The sequence below is a fragment of the Poecilia formosa genome, unplaced genomic scaffold (genome assembly GCF_000485575.1).
Source record: "Poecilia formosa unplaced genomic scaffold, Poecilia_formosa-5.1.2 Scaffold31, whole genome shotgun sequence".
Classification (NCBI taxonomy): domain Eukaryota; kingdom Metazoa; phylum Chordata; class Actinopteri; order Cyprinodontiformes; family Poeciliidae; genus Poecilia; species Poecilia formosa.
In genome coordinates, this window is record NW_006799970.1 from 3,254,257 (window position 1) to 3,277,807 (window position 23,551).

General features: G+C 39.1%; 1 protein-coding gene across 4 annotated transcripts in view; it reads left to right on the forward strand.

Moving 5' to 3' along the window:
* The window catches only part of stx1a (syntaxin 1A (brain)), a 38,838-nt gene that overhangs the window by 13,756 nt on the left and 1,531 nt on the right, over positions 1 to 23,551 (forward strand). The window contains exons 3-9 of one of the 4 annotated variants that reach the window (XM_016670237.1): positions 7,286 to 7,360; positions 8,829 to 8,902; positions 9,023 to 9,131; positions 16,887 to 16,960; positions 17,042 to 17,176; positions 19,647 to 19,757; positions 21,379 to 22,568. In XM_016670237.1, the coding sequence (XP_016525723.1) occupies positions 7,286 to 7,360; positions 8,829 to 8,902; positions 9,023 to 9,131; positions 16,887 to 16,960; positions 17,042 to 17,176; positions 19,647 to 19,757; positions 21,379 to 21,456 (656 nt within the window). In that variant the 3' untranslated portion in view covers positions 21,457 to 22,568. The other 3 variants (XM_016670238.1, XM_016670236.1, XM_016670235.1) reach the window with 3 other exon arrangements.

A 23,551-nucleotide genomic window follows, 5' to 3' on the forward strand; every position in this document is an offset into this window, starting at 1 on the left:
GGAAGTTGCTTTTAAATGTGCTTTGGCTCATAAAGTGTTTCTTAATCCAGATGGAAACCTGAGCTGTGAGTGCGAGCCCAGGTAAAAAAAAAGAAAAGAAGAAAAGATTGATCTGAGTGCCCTTAAAGCATCTACATCCTGCATGCTTTGAAACCATTCAGGTCAGGCCGTTCAACTTGAGACCTTGTTGTTGTATCTGCCTCATTTCTGACACAACAAACATTTCAAGTCTTTAAGGCGAAATAGTTTTAAAGTTGTTGCAAAAACGGAGAACCTTAGATTTAACCCTCACTTTTGTCAGCTTGTAAATTGATAAACTGTGGTGTTTACTGGAGGATTTCTTCATTTTTTACTTCATAAATGTCACAGGACAACAAATAGATGACATAGACGTTGTAGGTTTTTATCCACATTTTACTTTCAAGCCAGTTAAACCACGTCTGTCTGTGAACCCGCTCTTTACCACTTAGACGTAAGAGTTTATTTATCAAAAAATTTTTCCAAGCACTTAGAGCTCAATCCGTCTGACATCTCCGTTTGCGGAGAGCATCTTCCCTCCATTAAAAGTGCTCAGCTGGCAGCACTGGAGACGGCTGTTTTAATTGCAGCCTGTGAGTGTTACTATTTCTGGTCGTAGTTTTTCGCCAAGTGGAGATCTGTTTGCCAACGCGCCTCCACCCTCAACCAAAAGTACCCTCAGCTTCCTTTCTTTCTTTCTCTCTTTCTTTCTTATTTTTCCTTTCTTCTCTCTCAGCTGCCGATCCCTTTGTGCCTTATCTCTTTTCATTTCCTCCTCTCTTGCCCTTCTCTCATAACATCTGAGCTGATATGAAGCCACGACTAAAAGCTGCAGAGGAATAATATCTGTGAAGGAGAGGTTAATCGAATGTGGACGATGATGTCCAAGGCTAAGCACAGACGCAAAGACAATGGAGGTCAAAGCGAGTAAGATAAACGCGTTCGCTGGGAGACAAATCGCGTCTTTCGCTCCACGTCCCCCTTGACCTCGGAGGCGGCGATGGTGCGCGGAGGTTCGCGCTCTGATCCTGATTACAACATTAGTTGTTTGGAGGCAGAGGGAGGTTTCAGAGTGACAGCAGCGTTACCATGTTAACTCAAAGTAACCCCGATGTTCCGCGTAGGAAGACGTCGGTGAAGAAACCGAGGTTTCCAGGGAAGAGAATGACGTTGCAACGACACACAACGACTAGATACAAAGAAACTTTAGTCTAAATTTAATTTCTGAGATGGAAAGTTTCTCACGTCTTGCTTTCAGACTCATCCTAAAATGAAAAGTTGATGACAGAAAACCAGACAATTTAAATGAGATGTATAACAATTTTTAATAGGAAAAGTAAAAATACTATCCAACCTGAAGAATACCAGCTACAAAAAGGGTGTGTTTTCTCTTTGTCTTATTCGGGGATATTCATCCAAGTATATTGAAAGTTAAATTCAGATTTTTGTTTAGATTACAGAAAATACATAAATTCTACAATATGAACCAAATTCGTATTACAGTTTTTTTTTTGTTGTACAACTATTTAACTCTTAAAAAATGATGGAGCGTCTCATCAATAATTAAACCCCCAAAACGTAACTTTGGGTTTGTAATTGAACTGAAGCCTGTTTTCAGAAAGAAGCACATTTAGCAGTCTGGCTTCTTGAACATCACTAAAAATTGAAACTGTTTGTTGTTATGATTGTTTTAATTAATGACTACAGGTAAAAATAGGACTGATTCCAATACGCCTGGCATGTTTTATAAATACAGTGTGGGCTCTTTTTTCAGCCAAATGATGGGTTTGTTAAAAAAAAAAAGTTAGACACTAAATTAGCCAAATCATTACAAATCGGTATTATTCAGTTCTCGTAACGCCTGACTTGGTCATGAAAAGAACTAATCAAACTACAATAAATATTTTGAGCTGAAAAAGTCTTATTTGTTTTTAGTAGGTTCAGTTTTCAGTGCACCATGGATGAGTTTTTGAGGGAGCACATCTTCGTCCAAAGTCTAATGCAGCCAGGTTTTTGGGAAATGCTCACATGTCGTTGTCACGGAGACATGAAGGTTTTTAAGACCCCCGGCGATACTTTGTGGGATTAAACTTTGCCGTTTGCTGCGCTCACACTGTATTCCAGCAGAAAAGTAAATGTTGGTAATGTTTGAGGGATGAGCTCAGATTCTGTCTCTCTGACTTCTGGACTCTAGACAATCAATAAGCAGAGCAAACACACAATGGGCTGGTAATACATTTACAGAGAGAGCAGAGGGAGGAAAAAAGATAAACGGATAAAAGTCGGAAAGCGGATTTAGAGCGGAGCAGCTTGTTTGGTGTTGGACAGTCACACTATCTGTCTAAATGTGGGACCTGCTGACGGCTAAATATGAAGAATACTCAAACTTTAGCTCGTAGTTTATGTTTCTCCAGTTTGACCACAAATTAATCTGAGATCAAATCCTTGAGTAGCAGATTTTGATACTGTTTTCCCATGTCCTTGGTTCTAATGAAAGAATTGCTCCAACATTGTGCAATAACACCGAGCCAAGTCACATCCGGGAAATGTTCTGAAACAAAATGCTTAAAAGAAAGTCTGACATGTTCGGTGCATGTTTGCTTCGTAACGCTCCAACCTAAGAGCACCGGCACAGAATGAATACAACACAGCCAGAACAGCCTAAACATTTTCACTTTCCTGATGAAAGAAACGTAAAGGTGTTGATTCAAAAGCTCCGATTTGATATGTATTTGTGGCCTGTGTTCACCTACATGGATCACTCAGCACAGAAATGAAAATAGCGGTCTAGGAGGGATTATGACCTCATCATGCCTATGTCAGGCAGTTCTCCAGCTAATCTGCTGTAAAAAAATATATAAAAAATTAATTTAAAAAATTAGCTCGACTGGTGCCATGTAGCTCATTTTCTGCTGCTGCTTTGGCTAAAACGGTTTCTCCAATCAGCTGAAATGAACAATGGGCCATTTCTCTTTGCATCAAAAGAAGCAAGTCGACATGCTGTGCTCAGAGCAGTGTGAGCTGGGCTCCGAGGTTAGCAGGCACAGCTCCAAATTGCACATAGATTGATGTCTGGAAGACAAAAAGACAGTAATGCATTTTCTGAGTTGTGCTTTTAATGCAATAAAGACTTATTGCACTGAGAAATCCTCAAGTCTTAAAATCAGATTTAGCAACGAGTAGAAAAAACAATACCTGAGCAACGACCCGATTGGATTGAAGCATGATTGTGCTGTACAACACCTGCAGTAGGACAAAGACGTCTGGGGTTTTTTTGTGCACAGTTCTTTCTGACAGCCCAGGCAGAGATGTGTCTCTGAGTGCGGACGGTTCCTTTTCCTACACAGAAAAGCTGAAACTGGCGGTGGAGATGCAGAAAGTTGTGCAGATTTCCACAGCAGTAACGTCATAGCTTAGTCTTCACACAGAAAGGTTTTCCAAATTTACCAGGATCCAGATACGTTGTTGAGGAAATCGTGGAGGCCACAGGTCGACCTTAATCTGTAATGTAGCTTTATGTATGGGTCAGTGCAACTTGAAATCCATACAGATTCCCTTTATTTGTCCTATTTACTTGTTTATGACTCCAGGACGACAAAACCCTTTGCTAGGCTGATAAAGTACGACTACATTTATTCAGTGAGTTTCTGTCGTCTTTTTGCCACAAAAGGAGAGTAACAAGAAAAATGGCAGACGCAACCATGTGGAACCCATTTTCTCCTCCGTTTATCTCCTCCAGACCTCGACAATAAAAAACAAAAATGTAAAACCAGTCTGAATTTGTTTCCTGTGCCCCTCTTCCAGCTCCCACATATCTCAGTGCCTCGTAGCGTCTCTCTCCGGCTCTCCTTCCTTCTGTCACTTTCGAAACCATCTGAAGCTGCCGAGAGGACCAACGGCGCACGTCTCCATAGCAACACCGTCTTAATGATGGCAACAAGCGTGACCTGAAGATTTCGTCTGAAAACGTCTGGGAGAGGGACGGAGTGCGAAGCCGCGGCTCAATTGAGTCCTCAGTTCTGGCCTCTAATTTGTCTCTGTCTCGCTTCTCCTTCTGCTCGTTCGTCTCTGGCGGCACTCTTCCTCTTTTCACACGGCGAATAACGAGGCTGAATGGATACTTGATCTGACAGGTTGGCTTCCTCTGTTCGGTTGCCACGAGAAGCAAATCAAATCTAACCACTTAAAAGACACGCCGCACACTCAGATGCACACTTACCCCACTTGTAACAACCTGAGACCAACCTCAATTTTGATGTTATTATCTCTGTGCTGCCCTGTAGCCGCCCTGGTGGAGCAGCACAGGTATGAAGAAGTAACAGAGAGCGCTTTTTCTAAATCTTACGCCTCTCTGAGGCTCCGGTCCTCTTCTTCTCGCACTCTGATGTTCGTTTTACACCCTTTACTTCAGCTTTTACCGTGATCTTTTTTTGTCTTTTCTGACAAAGACGGCGAATGCTTGCAAGTGCGTTACTTTCAAAATTGGTTGTGTCGTGAAATGCTCTCTGAAGACCCCGTGTTTGTTTTCTCACAACCCCCCAAAGAGTGCAGGCTGCAACTTAATGTTAATGAACCGCTGGATGTTTTAGGGAACGGCTGCAGGAAGCCGGCGACTCTTTCCTGGCATTCGCTGACATTACGTTTCTGTGACCCAAAAGTCTCATTGAAATGCTTCTGAGCAACGTTGTTGCAACTCTGTGCATCTGATGCGATCTGTGTGAATTTTTAGATTAGGAATAAACGTGCAGGAATCTTAACTGATGAAGAAACTGTATTTACAGAAGACCTTAAATGCTCATTTTTTCCCCAGCTGTGTCTCGTTTCTTTGATTACCCTCCCATTGTATTTAGTCCCACCTGTTGTCTCTTTGTCTCTTGTCGGATCCTCGTCGTGCGTCCTGTGTTCGTTGTGCTCCCCGTTGTTCTGTCCCGTTGACATTTAACATTAAATTCATCATCATCTTCATCATAACCTGGGTCTCTGCGTCTCTCCTCACCACCTCATCCACACACCGTGACAGTAGATCAATACTTCTGTCTGTAATTCTTTTGTTTTGTATGCATGAAGTTGGTGAATTAAAATAAAGTTTATCATAAATATTCATATCTCCAAATAGGTTACAAAAACCCACAGGCAGTCATCAGGTGTCCAAAGTTTTCATGTTACATATCCTCATTCTTATTATTAGTTACAGTATTTTTTTTTTTTTGTTTTTGTTTTTTAGGAATTGCTACGTAAGAGAATAATATTCTATTTGAGAAACCTCTTGACCTTTGCTCATATCCACAGACAGGCCCACTCCACAGCTCATAGGTCATAAGGTCATAACCTCACGTCTGTTTCTGACCCTGACAAACTCTTTACCGCACATGTAGCAACTTCCTGGTTAAGAAACAAAATGGCCAAAAAAGAAAGAAATATTGTGTATGTTTTGTGTAGTTTTTTTTCTGTCTTTGTCCTTTGGAGATAGTTCCCTCTCATCTTCAGTAGGAAGAAATGATCAACAAAAGATACAAATAGCTAATCGCCATGTTGTTGTTGAATACTAGTAGGTTAATTCAGTTTAGTTAAGAAGACGTAACCTGACTTATTTTGCACTGAACATTGTCTGAAACGGAGTTTAAGATTCTTTTTTGTGAAAACCCTCCACAGACAAAAAGACAAGTTTTTTTTTCTGGCAGCTAAACATCGACAGAAATTAGCTTTAAAGCTTTATTGTACTGAAAAACGTGGATCATAAGTTGTTTAAAACATAGTGCTGACTGTTGCAATCTAAAAGCTGTTAGTTTATTTGCATGAACAAGTGGAATAATGAGAGGCTGAACCAGGGACCATTTCTTTATGAACCCCCACCTTTTAGCTTCTACTACTAAACGCTGTCTAAAGCCGATACTGATGGATTGTTTGCGCCTCGACTTTTTTGATGAACGTTGTTTTTGTAGCACTTACAAATAAGAGATATGCAAAAGTATTTAGTACTTGTTACTTGTTAAAATATTCACATTTTCTGTTTCTATTTGCATAAATTTACTTTTCTGGAGCAATTTCTCTCATGTGTTTTGAATTCCCTTGATCCTCCATTTGCCTTTTACCTAATTAGACGACGAATCAGTTTCTCAGAGATCTGCTGGTTTAATTTAAGCTCTAATCCTGAACACAACATGAGTGTGTGGATTGTGGTTCTTTTGTTTTTAGATGGTTTAATTATCAAACCTTTTCTGACATTAAGGCATTCGCATAATGCAGATTTTTAGTGGACGTGTAGAGAAGAATATGATGTGATCATCTGACAATTTAAGCTTATTCCTTATTGGAAAATAGGTGCAAATATTGTGTTTTAATAATTGAACGTGTGCCGGTGACTGAAGTCTCATTCTGTGTAATCAAATCATCCACTGAAGCTATCGGTAATTGGGTTCAGATGTCTGCAGTGAGTTTTGGTTCAACAGGTCTACCGCTGAACCTAATTTATCTTTGTGATTTATGCAGCCTTAAAGAAGCAGGAAATATGCAGAAATAAACTCATTATGAAGAAGAACTGCAGGCACTTCACTTTGACTGAATAGGTCGACTGTGCTATCTTATAAGTTTGTATGCGTGTGCGTGCGTGTGTGTGTGTGTGTGTGTGGGTGGGTGTGTGCGCTGTCTCCCAGCTGCTTGTTAATGGGGACTTGGTTAGTGTGTGACATCTAAATGATAAATTAGGTTTTTCCCGTGTGTGAAACTGTAATTAATGCTTCAGGGTTACTAGTTTTTACACGACTGTGCAAAAGTATTCCCAATATTTGAACTTTTCAACAGTTTCATTACATTACAGTCACACACCTGATGCATTTTATGTGATAGACCAACATGAAGAAATTCCTATTCAAATCTGAAATGCGTTACATGCATTCTATTCATTTAACACTCATAGGTAAAATCTGGTTTCATTAACCATTTCATTCAGCAGTAAGCCAGTAAGTTGATGAAGTCCACCTGTGTGTCATTGCATCTCAGCACAGAAGCAGCTGCTCTGTGAAGATCCCAGAGGTTTGTTAGAGAGCATTAGTGAGCAAGCACATGATAGGACAAAAAAATCGCTATGAACCAGCTTAAAGCAAGGTTAGGCTAGAAAACCTGTGCTGCTGTGGGCTGAAGCCGAAGCTGATCAGTTGTCTGGAAGAGACCATCTTCATTGTCCATGAAACTGGTGGCGGTACAAAGACGTCTCTTCTCACATCTCCTCTTTCTACTTCTTCTTCTTCTGTGTTTCCGTTTTCCTCAGAGACCAAAGCCGAGCTCGAGGACCTCATGGCAGACATCAAGAAACTGGCCAACAAAATTCGCTCTAAATTAAAGAGTAAGTCGTTGTTGTCTTCGTCTGTTAACGTTGTGTCAGTTAACAAAACCACGAGCCTGGGACTGTGACACATGAGGGTTTTCTTAAATAATATGGAGCAGTTCATTTAACAAACAAAAGACAAATAGTCAGGAGTAAAATCAGATGTTTTCATGTGGAGGTGCTTTGCCTTCCCAGGAGAGGAGACCTGCTGCTCAGCCTGCAGCAGCTTCCAGACGGCTTCATTTATTCATGGAGGTTTCGTTCTCCAGAGGCAGAAACATGACTGACACTTATTACTGAGGTGCTGATGGCTAGAAGTCGTAATTATTTACATTTCTGTTAGCAACGTTGCAGTCAGTGGTCTGCAAGCTCTAAATGCAGATTAAAATAAATCAGATTACACCAAATAAACTCGGGTTCTGCATCCATTTGACTCTCTAGCCACAAGTGATCAATGATTTTAATTATTAAAAATGTTCTGGATTTGTGAGTGTGTTTTTTTTTTTTTACACTAATGGTACAAGTTTTTTCTAGTGGTGGGACTTGATGCAAAATTTGAATCAAATACAGGATGTGTAATTACTTAAACACTATTAATCAGATTTTAACCACAAACTATAAGGTGACAAAATAAACGTTGTCAACTCAAAAACTAAATTCTTGAATAAATAGACATAAGAGCTCAGTAACCAACCTATTTATAGTTTTTAATCTGTTATTTATATTATTAAACCATCTGATTGGTGCACATTTATCTCCAGCTGATCACTGCTGGTCGCATCCTCACTAAAACCAGGAAATGTAGCTCAGAAAATAGATTTTTAAATTCTGCAAAGAGATGGCTGAGATTTGGGGAGGATGAAGCAAATCGGCTGTCGATATTTCTTCTGGAAGACATTTGTCAAAAAAAAAACAAAAAAACATTTGAGTAGCATTTTGTTATATTTTATGGAACATTTAAGTCCAAAATTATTCATAACTCTGGCAGATTTAAAAGAACAAATTAATAATAATTTCAAAGTACATTCAAGAAAGATTCTTATGAACGACGAATACATAATAAAACAATGACTTTAGGAAAAAAGAAACAACTGGGGAATTAATTAAATGGTAAAAATGGACTGAACTTATATATAATTAAGTTAATAATTTATTCTAGAAAGATTGTAAAATTAATGAAACTTCATTTAAGATTTAAAGGAGCAATGAATCATCAAGAAAGAGTTTTATCATAATTAAATTCAACAAAAGATTGATATGAGATTAGAAAAAGAAATATACAAAGAACTAATTCTAAAAGAAATATGTAAGCAATAAAAATGAAAAAACAGGAATAGTAACTTAGAAAATTATATTAAAAAAATGACGCATCCAGTGCAATAAAACTTGAATCTTGAAATAGATTTTGTTCTGAGTTTTTGTTTGAGTTAAATGGTCAATTGCTGATCAAGTGTTTATATATTAGTATGTTTTTGTTGTTGTTCAGGTATTCAGCAAACCATTGAGCAGGAGGAAGGGCAGAACAGATCGTCAGCTGACCTGAGGATACGCAAAACGCAGGTAGAGTTCAAGCAAACACAGAAGGCTTTGGGAAAACGTTTCTCTGTCATCTAACTGCAGCTGTTTTTCCTACCTGGATGAAGCATTTCTTCTTCTTCTTCTTCTTCCTCGCTTCCCCAGCACTCCACGCTGTCGAGGAAGTTCGTCGAGGTGATGTCAGAGTACAACACCACGCAGTCGGACTACAGAGAGCGCTGCAAGGGCCGCATTCAGAGACAGTTGGAGATCAGTGAGTAGATCCACTAATGCACACCGAGGACGGGCGATAAATGGGTTTATGGTGCTTAACGGTGTACTGTCAAATCCAACCATAGTTTCTTTTTTTGGCACTAAAACTCTCTAGAGCAGCTCAAATGTGAATTTGCTTTTCACTTGTTGCAATCATTCTCGTTCTGAAATGTAAAAGTAGGTTTTAACTGTGCTCTAATTGAAAAATAAAATCTGGACAGCAAAAGTATCAGTAGCTTGCATTTTGTTGAACTCGAATGCTAGAAAACCAGAGGAAGAGGGGTGAAGTGAAAAGTTTTAATGATGAAATAAAAGGACAAAAAAACAACAACTAAAATTGGGCCTTTTAAAAACAATGGAAATGGGATCAGAGACACAGGAACCAGGTGAGTAAAATTAGGAGAAAATTGATCAGAGGAGAAAACGACGGAGAGATCAGAGGAATCTGAATGAAAACACCACAGGAACTTGAACGTATAACCTGAAATATAACATAAACAAAGATTAAGAAAGAAGCTAAACACTAAGGAATGAACTATGACAAGGTCTAAATGATAAAGAATACAGAAAAAAGAAATGAAGTAAATATGGAAAGACATTAACAATGATAACTCAGAAATGATAAGAAAAAACTTCCTAAAAACACAAACACAGCTTGTTATTGTTGCAGAATGATAAATTAATACATTTTATATTATATATTTTGAGTTACACTAAGTTTCCTCCAGATTAAGTGTTGGAAAGCTTTTTTTTGTTGAGACTCTGAGCTGATGCCAAAAGCTTTAATCAGTTACTTTCTTCATGCGCCTCATTCGTAAATTTCCTTCCACAACCTCGTATTCAAGGTTCAGTTCACACGAAATAAAACTGAAATGACTTGTCTTTGTCGCTTAAGAACTTAATTACAGAACCAGAGGGCTCTTTGTTCTCATTTATGTCCCAAAATAATTACACAAAATAAAATAAATGAAGCTGCTTTCATTCACACGAAGTGACTTTCAAATGTATCCACCTGTTTTATCGTTTGCATCATTTCACTCAGAGAGCATGTCTGCAACATTTCATTTTCTTTTTACTGTGAAGCAAACAACAAGTAGGAAAAATAGAAAACTTTAGTGTGCATAATTACTCTCTCCTCTAAATTCACTGCTTTCCGTAGACATCTGTTGCAGCAATTAATTACAGCTACAAGTCGCTCTGGATGATTCTCCATGCGCTCACTTCATCTTGACGCTGGGATCGTTGCCCGTTCCTCGAGCCGACACTGCTCCAGCTCCTCCAACTTACACAGTTTCCACTGGTGAACGATATTCAGCAAACTGCAAGATCACATTTTCTATCCTTTTGGAGATTTTTGCTCATTTACATCGGAACCTAAACTAGAAGAAGTGTTCTAAATTTACTGCAGAAGTAAACAGAAATGGACAGAAAAATGCATCATTTCTCTTTCCAACCATCACAAGACCGATGGGCTTAATTTGGCAGGAATAGACGTAATAAAAGTTTCCAATTTAAAACGGCATATTGGGAGAAACCAGAGGCATTTTGAAGAGACCGTTCCTCAAAATCCTGAGTCAAGGACAACAAAAATACACGAACTGAGATTCTCTGATCAACCTGTAAGCAGGTTTCTGGTTACATCGTTGACACAACAAAAAGCAACAGAGAAAAATAGTTTTCCTGTTCACTTTGATTAGTAAGATCTTGATTTGTTTTTTTTTAAAAATTCCAAAAAACCGGTGAATTTCCGGAAAACCCGTCAAAACTTTTTTATCTTATTTTACAACATGAGTTATTTAGAATATAACTGGAACGTGGTGAGGGGCTAGAGGGACCGACAACTTTTGACTCATTTTAAAATTTATTTTAGCTAACGTTTGAATTAGATCAGCTCTGGCTGAGATCTTATAGGTGCATCCAGATGATGATCAGATGTTCATTTCCACGAGGTTTTAGCAGATCGTTGTGCTGGTTTGGTTTTATATCACTTTAATCTACTCCAGCGTAGAAATTTTATTTTGAAAATATCACACTGCAAAAACACAAAATCTTACCAAGAATTGTTTTCTAGTTTCTAATGCAAATATCTTAGATTACTTCTTTTTCTTTTCTTTTTTTCCATGTTACGAATGAAATAATCTTCAAGTGGAACTAGTACCTTTTTGTCAATGTTCAAGAATTATTGACGTAAAACAAGCTCCTATATCTTGCTGAAAAGTTACTTGTAAATTCGTTTTTCAAGTGATCTAAAATATTTGCACTGAAAACTCGACCAGAAATACTTGGCAACATTAAGATTTTCTCCATTTCGACTTTACTATTAATATTCCTTTTTGTCTTTTGTTTTATTCATTTCAACTTCTGTTTCATCATTTTGACTTTTTTCTTTGACTCTTCTTAAGTGTTGTGTGTTTTTTTGGACACTTGTGTTCAGTTTCCAGCAATATTCTAATAAACAAAATCCTAGAAGGAGAGTGTGTTTTTCCCTCTACGGCGGCTCAGGTTTCACTTTCGCTTTTCTGTCATTTATTTGTGTCTCCCTGGCGCCACAACAACCGCTTTCAGAATCAAATCGCTTTTCATCGACACCCACACACACTTGGACGCACTCAGCAGGTTACCGCAGCTCTCCTCTTCCCCGTTGCGCCGAATGCGTCAGATGAACTGACAGGTATTAAATGTAAGCCTTTCAATCGTGGACCAGATGGACGATTCCTCATTTAATACGTGATACAGTCGCCTAAATGTACGCAAAGCATAAGTGCGTCCATACAGAGATGAACGCCGTGACTTATTTAGTGGTGATGGCTGAGGGAAGACCGGACACATGCAGCAAGTTTATCTCCACTTTGTGCGCCACTTTCTAGACGACAGTGGGGCTCACAGCACTCTGTGGGCCTAGTCAAAGGACAAAAACACACCTCATGAAGTCAAACACCTGAGTCACTTTTTCCTTGAGCTCTTCCAGATGCGCTCGGGTTTGATTCGTCACCTGCTGGAATCACAGGAGGCTTTCACTGTCGCCAAGGGAGGGATCACACACAAGCATCAATGGAAAAAAAACACACACACACAGAAAGACAGGCAGCGCTTTGAGGACGCAGGAAATGTTAATTATTTACAAGTCTGAGGGAGGATTTTCCCCTTTCTTTTAATTCTGTTCATGTAAAGATTTAATTCCTTGCGTCGCTGCAGCTCCAACACCTCTGACTGGCTTTGTGTGTGAATCGATAAAATGTCACACGCTGAGGGAAACATTCGGTCTCGGTATCGATTCTGCCGCAGCTTCTCTCTTTTCCCGCTCACCTCCACTCCGGCCTGATGGGTGCAGACATGAAAAGGACAAGAAAGAAATGCCGGGGCGCCCTGCGAGCGTCGTGTTGGAGGATTTCAGCTCCACCGTGACGATGCTGCTATTTAGGGTTGTGAAGTCATCCCTCCGTCCATCCAAATAAATCTGTTTGTCGACTAAAACGTATGTAGAAATGCATATGTTGGTATTTTAGACCTGTGTGCTGTAAACAGCCAGGCCGACTGAGCCGAGGAGAGGTCGACCTCAGGCGTTGCAGGGTGTCTCTCTGACATTTGATTATTGTTTTCCATTTCCCATCGGACCGCTCCACTAGCTGCTCGCTCCGGCACAGGAAAATGACTCTGATGTGGTCAAACAAGGTCCTCCTCACCTGTATAGAAAATCTGACTTGAGCTGTAATGTTTCTTATAAGATTAACAAGAAAGAGTTACAAAATAATTCTAATTATGGATGGGGAAAATACAACCATGGAAAGCTTGAGGACCTTTTTTGTGCTCTCCGCTCCTGGAGGACGACGCTTCTGGTTCACCAGACACAGGAAATGAAATAGTGCAATTACTGCCAGCAAGGTAGTATTAAAGATTTAATAGCCTATGAACACTATGGGTGTAGTTATACTTCTCTGCTTCATATTGGATTTTTCAGGGTTTAGGTCTCCATGGTAACAATTAAGAGCCTCCCTTGGAGCTTGTAAGGGCTTTAAAGAAAACAACGACGTGTCTGCATGTGTGTGTGAGCTAACGCTTTGCACATAAAAAAAAATGTAATAAATAAATTGGAATTGTGAACTAAAATAGATTCTTAAGTTGTTTAGTGAAAGTATTTGACCACTTCATGCCACCTAAATGGAAGTTCATTGGTGTGAATAGAGTTGATTTGCTTCATAAATGTTTAGCCAAGTGGAGCTGAAGTCCTGTAAAGTTTGACTGATGCTTCATCTGTGTCCCATTTTCAATCTCCAACATCCTCAAAGTCTTGGTCACACGCACGGCTACGCACACACTCTGATGACGTCGTGGAAGGAGGCTTTTGTGGTTGCGCTCCTGCTGTTTGGAGTCTAACAGGGAGGAAGGAGAGCAGAGCAACCTGCCTGGACATCTGCATAATCTGAGCTTTCCAGAAACCCTCCACTTTTATGATTGTGTGGTGAAAAGGAAGAAATTTGGGGAAGGCTATAGTACTCGCTATTAATACCATAATCAGCTCACGCCGCCTTATGCTCCTCTTTATGGCTGTAAGCTCAGCTTGGCTCACTGTGAGGCTTTTATCACAGACTGAGTTGCGATAACTCATCTAAATGCTGATCATATTTCTACCAATGCAAAAGACAAGTTTAGAGAAAATCAATCTGTTGCTCTTTGGCAGAATAACTAAAAAATATTTAGGTTTTAACGCAGTTTTGAACTTTTATTAGATTTAATGGGGCGCCTTTCTTTTAGGAGATTATTTAAAGAGGCAGTATCACGTAAATTCGACTTTTTTGAGCTTTACATCATATTGCGTTGTTATTCCCTCATCAGAAATATGCCTGGTGTTGCCTTGACTCTTGCATGCATGTTTGAGGAATCCAGTAATCTCCTCCTGTAAGAGGATCTCTTCAGCCTCCCTCGAGTTTGTATAGCAGGAAACACACAAATGGAGTTTCATCCTAGTTGTTTCACTAGTTGTCTTGGTTTCACCAGGACAACGAGCCAGCATGTGCCGAGTGGAAGGCAGCCATCATTATTTATAAATACACACAGTTTTCCCTACCGTGGGAAACAAATGGGCAAAAATATAATTGTTCTGCGTTTTTTTTTAGATTTGCAGTAGCCTAGATTTTGACATTTACAATATACAATACATCCATTTAATACTGTTAAGCATCACTTAATATTGCAGTTTGCTAGGGTGCTGCAAATTGCCTCCACAGATAACAATCTTTATGTAGACACAACCCATAGAGATTGCTTTATCTGAAAATAAGCGAGCACTTGGGAGGTTTCCATCTGCAGACCAGCATCCTGAGATGTATGGCAAGAGAAAGGAGGCAGGCTGAGGACCAGCGAGTGTCAAGATCCCTGAATACATTAGGAAGATGCCTCACTGTAACGAACTGCTAAGTGAATGTCTAGAAACTTAAAGTTTTAAGCACCAACAGGTTGAGTAAGAGTTAAAGAAAGTTTCATGAATGGCTACAGGGGGCTGGACTGGAGGAGGATGCAGAGGCACTAATGTGAGGCAGGACAGGAACAGTAGAGGTCAGGACCTGCCACACCACTCTGGACTCGAGATGCAGGCTGTATAAAAATGAATAATCCAGCATATAACAGCTGGGTGTAAAACACTGGTAGCCAAGCCTCTGTAACCGGTATTATACAGGTTGAGCGCAGCCTGGAGGCTCAGAGAGGAACTACAGAGGTTGTGAGATTGGAGGCCTCAGCGATGTGAGTGTTTATTGGTGCATTTGGCCCTTTGACCCCAAGGCTGGAGGAGTTGGTGCAGCTGATTCCAGTAACAACCTCTGAGACCTCCAGCAGAGAACGGAGGTCTCTCCCTCAGGCTTCCACAAGGCTGAAGTGGAGCCGCCATGTTGGATGTGGCGAATTAGGAGTTACTACAAATATATATTAAGAAGATTGACGTATTACACCAGAATATTGTTCTTTACTGTTAGGTCAAAAGAAAGCTGACATACTCATTCATGCTTCTTTTTTGTTGCTGTGTTATATAATATTTTTGTGGCTCATACAAAAACTAAACTCCACAGCTACAAACTATTTGATGGAAACTAGGTTTTCCACAACAACAACAAAAAAGAAATGGAGCAAAAACTTCTTTTGTGAGCTGTATGTAGACCAAGTAGAGATTTAATATGTGCATGGAAACGATTTTGAAATGATGCTGACAACATCTGACAGAGACGTGCCGTAACAGTGGGAGTAATGGACCTCCAGAGTAGCAACTCTGCAGGCGGTTTCCGCATTCACACTGTAGGATATTACAAGAGATGTAGAAAAACTGTTCATGAAGTAGGACAACTCTGCTGGGGCAAATAAAAATGGATGAGGAGCAAATGCAGCAGGAAGCGATGGTGACATACACGAGGATTAGTAGGTGGAGGGAGACTGGAGTTACAGAGAGGAGCTCGAAAACAAGAAGCTAAACTATTATGACGCACCTTAAAGTCATTTAAACATCCTGACAGACTGATTTTAAGAGAAAAAAATATCTTTATTCAACAGAAGTTTGGATAAATTTACCATTGGCCTGAATGTTATATTGTGGTTTTTATAGATTTATTTGAATCAACACAACTTTTTGTGGATTCCTGCATCAACATAGTCAAAATTACTCAATACTTAAAAAATTATGCCTCACTGAGTTGCAGAAATTTCCCACATAATTCTGGCAGCTTTTTTTTTTTTTTTAATCTCCCCAGAATCGGAAAAGTTCATTTTAATTTATTGGCTGTAAATATCAACATGTCTTCTGAAGGCCTGAGCTCAGAGCCATTCATAAAGCTTAACGTTGGGGAGCTTCCCTCCAGCTCCAAACCGGTTTGGATCAGCCTCAGACCCAAACCGCCATCCTCAGCCTGAGACTGGAGGAAATTGGATCTGATTTTGAGGGACAACCATGAAACTACCAAGGTTTCAAATGACTATGAATTGAAAACGGCCAATGTCAAAACCCAGAGTAAAATTAGTTTTACATCATCTTAGACTGAAAGGACTCTGGCCATGAAAGGAAACCTTTTCGACTAAGTTTACTGGTGTTTCCAAAGGCCTTCTGGACCAGATAAGTTAAATTATTTGACCTTGAAGACAAGAATGATCTTTGGAGGAGTCCAGTTGAAGCTTTCACAGAAGAATCACTTCACCACATGTTGAGCCCGGTGATTTATGGCAGATGTGTTTCTATGGCAACGCCTATAGGAATACCACTTGTGTTTAACCTGAGTTTGAACGCAGTGAACTGCTGGATCGGAGGCCGACTGAAGCAGAAAGTTACATCATAACAACAATAAATAAATAAATTCAGATATTGCACAGTCGATATGTTGGAGTTCTCTACTTGCTTCGTCTTTATTACAAGACAAGATGTATAAAATTATTGGTTCACTCATGTAAGAAGTCATATGAGAGAAATGGCTGTTAGTCAAATCATTCGTGGAGAGTTTTTTTTTGTTTGTTTGTTTTTGCAGCTAAATATTTGTCTTAAACATGTAAATGACAGAATAAAACCTCTTATCGCACCAAATTCTTGCTCTGCCACGTCGGTTTCTTTCACAGTGAATGTTGGCTGCTTTGAAATTTTTGGTTTCTGCAAGAGTGATGAGACAATTTGAAGATTTTTGTTAAGCAAACGATAAATTTCCCTTTGCATGTGATGTCAAAGAAGTTACACCACTTTAACATGACTGTAGCTTATTTGTGTGTTTGGTTTGTTTTTTCCACTTAGCTGGAAGAAACACTACAAATGAGGAGCTGGAGAGCATGTTGGAGAGTGACAACCCTGCCATCTTTACCTCCGGGGTAAGCGACTCTATAGCCATGTTTTAAAAAGAATATGTTATTCTTTCTTGCTGTTATTTTCACGTCTCTTTTAATCCTCAGATAATAATGGATAACATCACCCAACAAGCAATGAATGAGATCGAGACGCGGCACAACGAGATCATCAAGCTGGAAAACAGCATCAGGGAACTTCATGACATGTTCATGGATATGGCCATGTTGGTGGAGAGCCAGGTGAAAACCACACTCCTTCTCTCTGTGTGTCTCTGTCCAGCTGTCCAGAGACGAGCTTTCAAAAGGTTTTTCCTCATTTAGATTCTTTATTCATGTTCAGGAAGCTGCAGGTTTTAATTTGCAGACAATAAGTTCAGTGGTAGCCCGATTTCCATTTCCAACAGGTTCTCCATGCTGTGTATCTTAGTAAATGTATTATTTTGGGTCAGATCAGTTTTGGTTCAAGGCCTTTATTTATTCATTTTTAAAGTTGCTTGGATTTCTGGAGACAGGCTTTATCTGTGTAACTGCTGCATTAAAAAAAAGAAAAAAAGCACACTGTCTTCTTAACTGTTGAAGAAATATAAAGCTTTTCAGACTTTTACTTTTTATATTATCAAGGTAGAAGCATGGATAACATTACTCGGTTACAAATGCTGTCTTGTACAAACTGAGTGATTCTGGGGATCGTTCAGATGCTAATCCAGAGACGTAATTCCTTAATTCCTTGCACACACACATCAGTAATCCTTCGGTGCAGAGTTGTGTCTGCTGTCAGAGAACTTCAGTCCTGCTGCTGCTGCCATGTCTGCCTGCAGGAGTGTGGGCTGAACTCCCCACAGAGAAAACCCACATCAGCAAATAACATGGAGGATTAATGAAAAATGAAACACATCAACATTTATTTAGATTTCTTGATGCCATTATTAGAACAAATATAGACAAGTGAAATCGAACATGATGGCAAAAATGCATTTACACCTACATGTGTCACAAGCTTTCTTATCTGAATGGCCGAACCTCTTTAATAAAAATGAAACGAGAAAAAAAACAACAAGGTGATGATGTTAAACATTTCCATAAATTAGAACAAAACAGACAATAGCTGCGGTTTTTATTACAATTGTGTACAAAATTGTAACGCTGTTTCCATAAAAAATTAAAATAAAAAATCTGTATAACATTCCCCTTATATTGCAACGTTTTAGACATTTCACCTCATGCATTGTTTACCACTGAATTTCCGTCACCCCCAGAAATCTGGTTTTATGCACTTTTAGTTGCAGCCTCACTTATCACACATGTTCTGCTGTTTTACTGGAATATATCTGTTTTAAAGCATTAGTTCCCTTCCCACTGCTTTACATCTTTACCGGAATAAATAACGAAGTCATTTGATTGGTTATGTCACTTAAACATAATACTAACTTTTGTTCCTAACACAGAACCTTGTGGTACCCCAAAAGTTCAACCTTTAGTCAAAATGCATTATATCTACACACCAATATCTATTAATAGTGTAGTTGTTTCTCCAACCATACGCCTTCCATCTAATATCAAATCTCTACAACATTTTCTTCACCATCAAGAGGTTTTTTTTTAAAGACATGCTGCTTACAGTTTAATTCCCTATCACTTTTGTAATTTCTCTGTCGTCTATGAGCTGCGGTTCTTCCATCGATGTAAACTCTAAACAAACACTAAAAGTTAGTCATTAAGCTGCGTTTGAAATACGAACGGCGGTAATGTCTCCTGAAAGTCGCATCACCTCCTGTGTCAGTAAATTGCCGTAACAAAATAAGGACAACTGTTTTAATTGAAGGTAATTGTGTGCTTGTGTATTAATATCCGAATTTTAATGTACTTTCCTCATGGTATGAGATCACGCTCAGATGAAAATGTAATTTTACCGTTTCAGCATTGCTCTGTTTCTGTCTCTCTATCTGCTTTCTCCTCTTTGTGTTCGCACAACCCTGTCACCACTGCAATGACTCTAAGCTCTAGACAACACAGAAAGCTCCTTCCAATAAGACAAGGTAATAAAAGTCTGTTTATAATTTTATTATGTTGCAAATGAAATCTTTGTTTGTTTGTTTTTTTGCATGCATGCTGTGCAGACTGGCTTTGAGTTGGACTTTGTAATTGTTTTATGATCACAAATTTACAATAATTATGTTTTGTTGTTGCAATGGGGAGCCGCTTTCACTTTGGTGGAAACCTATTTATGTCTGAATCACAGTTAAGAATAGTCAAACCTTGGACTTAAATCTAAATTATTTGTGTGTATTTCTTTAAAGCTGAAATCGGGTTTGTTGCTTACTGGGAACAGAGTTGGAAATATTTCAAAGAGCAACGAAAACGTCCCATGAAGATGATGTTGTGCTCCGGTGGCTTGAAATGTCAGCTGAACTTATCAAAGGGATTATTGGTTTTGAATTTCCCTCCAGTCTTGTGGATAATAAGTGTCTTGCCTGAAAATTAGACAAACTTCAATAAACCAGATATTTTCATATTGGTCTATTTTCACACAAAAGATGCTGATTAGTGATAAACAGAGAACGATGTGACCGTGTGGTGGAAGAGGAGTGAAGCGCTTTGGAAAATACAAGCTGTGGGTGTTTCAGGAAAACAGGGCTGGGAACCGCTGATCTATGTGATGCATTTCTGCTTTTTCACCAACGCGCTCTCTGCCTTCTCGTTCTGTGTGCAGGGCGAGCTGGTGAACAACGTCGAGCGGAGCGTTCTGGGCGCTCAGGAATATGTGGAGGAAGCAAAGGAGCGCATCCCGAAATGCAAAAAGTTCAAAAAGACCAACAGACGGGTGACATACTTATCTCCTTCTCTTTCTCCTTCTCTTTCTCCTTCACCTCCTCTCTCTTCCTACATCCATTCCTCCTGCTCCTGCCCACACGCCGGGCCCCTTCCTTCTGCTTCCTGTCCATCTCCCACACCTCCTCCCTCTCACTAACTTTTCTAGGGGGAAATGATAGACCGCATAGAGTACAATGTGGATCACTCGGTAGACTATGTGGAGAGGGCGGTATCAGACACTAAGAAGGCGGTTAAGTACCAGAGTAAAGCCCGGAGGGTGAGTGTCTGTGCCGAGCGCGCATGCGCAGCAAAACGCTGCTTCAGAAGCATTGCATGCCCCCAGTGGAGTGGAGTGCTGGCTGTGGTCTGTGTGCATGGATGTTTACCTGTTGTACAGTTTGCATGCAAAGCGTCTGGGTGTTGGGATTGGATTGAATTGTGGCACCGACTGGAAGACAAGGCTGTGTTGACCTCTGGTGGTACCAACTCACTCAAGATAGTCCATCTCTACAGGCGCCTTTGGATTTTTGTTTTAAGTATCAGATCCAGTGAATTACGGAGCTCAGAGATAACCACAAATTTAGGCCCTGCCTCTAAATCAAACAATGACCTCAGAGATCTTAATTACAGAAACAAAAGTGCAGGAAGTGTCTCATCTCTCATTCTTCTCATGATTCTTTTGATTTTTTTTTTCTTTTTGCACTTCAGTGTGATTGCCTTCTAAATCCAACTTCATCTGTTTTATGTCAACATTTACACATAAATCAATCTGCTGTAGCAACTAATAGAGCAACAAAGTTATACTTGCGTATTAAAGTCTGTCATTTTGTTAAAAATCGATGAGTCAAAGTTTCAGTTTCCAACTGTAATCCATCTGAAAGAGTTATTCTTCATCAAGCGGCTCTAACTGGACACTTTTCCAGGGAGGAGTTTAATTTGTATATTACAAAAAATATAATTATTACATCAGAACTAGCCACTTATTTAATCAATTATTAACTTCTTAGTGATCACAATAATATATTTTAAGTGTTAATGAAGGAAATAAACTTTTACATTTCTATGGTAAAAAAATAAAAAATAAAGTTCTGCTAATTACTCTCTTTTTATTTTACCCAACTAGATTTTTTTTTAAATGTCCTTGAGAAAAAGAAACGATTTTTGACCCTATTGGACGTGCATTTTATTGGAAAATAAAATGCAAAACACGGCCTGAGTTGTGTTTTGCTGATTTCTCATTGAACTGGACCAAATCTGTTGACCCATTGGTTCTTAGCGCCCTTCCGCTCAGCTTCCCTCCCAGGCCATCTCTCTCTGCTTAACCCGAAGGCCCGTTTTGTGGAAGAGAGTTTGAGCTTGAATTATGTTGCCAAGGTCGTTGGATGGTTTCCCATCTTTCATCCAAACAAAGTCAAATTGAGCTTCTTTTAACACATGAGGAAGGAGAACTTCTGAAAGAAAATGGAACCATTCTGCCCCCTGCTGGTTAAAAATAGCACTAATCCCCTCCTTCTTTCTCTTCTTTTTTCTTACTTTCTTCTGTTGTTCCTTTTTCTTTCTCTATTTGTTTCTTTCTTGCTTGTCCCGGCGACCCTTTATTTGACACGTTGCTCTCCCTGTCCCCCATCCAGAAAATGATCCTGATAGGTGGTTGTGTCGCAGTGTGTGTCTTCATCCTCATTATTTCTCTTGCTGTCGGCCTCAGTTAGGACCCTGATACAACCGTTTGCTGCTCTAGAAGTGGCTCAATAATTTAGTGTCACCATTGGAAACGAGCACTCAAACTGTGTGGGACTAATTAATATTGTCTAACTGTGTTATTTTATATTGCTCTTGCACATGTTGTGTTTTTTTTTTATTTTGCATGTTTTCTGAAAATTACAAAATGTTGCATACTCCTCAAAATTTAGCAATTATTCTAATTATCATATGTGTCTCTGAATAGTTCATGGACAGCCAATCTTTTTCAAAACTTGTGGTTGCAAAGTTTTGAATAAGCACCATAAAAAAAGACTTTTTCAAAGGTGATAAAATCTAGTAAAACTATTTTAAGTTTCAGCAAACTCACACCGATGTGACATCTTTCCACTTCAGGTAGAGAAACTATTACCAGCTTAACCCTTTAACTGCTCTAGTGTAGCGTTGATGTGTGTCTCACCACAATAAAATATTATTTTTTCTTCCTAAAATGTCATTTCAAGCTGTCACAACAAGCAGGGGTTAAAAAAAATCTGTAGTTCATTTGGCTCAGAGAAAAATCACATATTTAATTTAATGAAGTAATTTCCAGACATTTCCTACTTATGTAATTAGTAAAAAAAATACAGTGAAATAACAACTTTTCATATCTGAGAAAATTCCCAAAGCGAACACTCGTCAACAGTCTGGTTGCCGACTTCTCCAGAGCCGTCCGTCTCCACTGGGATGGCAAATGTTTTCTGTCCTTATCCCTCTGCCCCGAGTTGAAGCCAAGATTCAGGTTTTTATAATCACACAAAAAGTGCAGAGAGACGAAGCGCGTCGTGCTCACTCTATCATTTTCTGTGTTTCCATTAGCAGCCATACATCTGTTTCACATTTTCACATTTGAAGTGTCACAAAAGCAATCCATTTAGTTTTTAAATATAAAGCCACACTCTGCTGTCACTTAGGCTGCGCCATTGTCCATATATGGTAATGGTATTTCCCTTTAGAGAGGCTCAACTCCACTGGATGACTTTGTGTCAGGAAATCTTTCCTGATACAAGATCAGAAAAGACAGGAAATTAGCTTTTTCCTGAGGAAGTCTCACTGGGGGGGGAGCAAATAATGATTTGCTTTGTTAAAGGATATAAAGGTCCATTTAAATCCATTTTTATTTTATATATTTCATTGCTATGGCTTGAAAATATAATCCTGTTTACCTTTTCAGTTCAGGATAGATTTGGAATAAAGTCTAGTTATAACACATCATGACAATTAGTTCTCGCATCTTCCATTTGTTAAGATTTATACAGCAAACCTTTTGCGTAAATGTTGCTTGGGTTGAGGCTATTCGACAGAGACCCATATCAACAATCTGATTGGCATGCCATAAGAAATTTGCATGGATCCACCAGAAGCATTTGGCCCATCACAGAAATTAGGAACTGCCTTTTTGATTTGAAGATTGAACAAATAGTAGTAGTCAATTCTGTCATGAGAAATGCACCAACTGAGAATAACTGTAATATAAGTCCATTATTTGGTCTTTGTTTCCTATCATTTAGCTCTTTTGCTAAATTAAAATAAATCATCTTGCTTTTGTTTTGTCGGACACTGATGGCTTATGAATGATATTTATTGAGATGGTGTTAAAAACCTGTATTGACCTTTTTCTGCCACCAGAGGGAGCTAAAGCTGCTTCTCTGCCCTTGCTTTTTTAACACTGTGGAGTGATCGTGTTTGTTGGATGCGTAAAACGCCACTAAGGCAGAGAGAACTCAATATGCTGTAACTCAAGAAGACGGATTGATTTGATGTTATATATTTACCTTGAAATATTAAATCAAGCAATCTCTAAAAAGTTAAATTCTACTTTATTGCCTTGACGACAGTAACTATAATTTCAGCTGAATTTCCTCTCAGAGGACAAAAACGTTGTCCTCTGAGGCATCCCAATTGCAGCACTCTTTTATTTGCCTGCATTTTGTGAAGAATTGATTATAATCTTAAATGATAATCTTACGTTTCACTGAGTTCTCTCTACCTGTAAAGCTTAACGTTATTTAAGTTGTTGAACAAAGTGCAGGAAGTTCAAACGTGAGCTTTTACAAATCCTTGTAA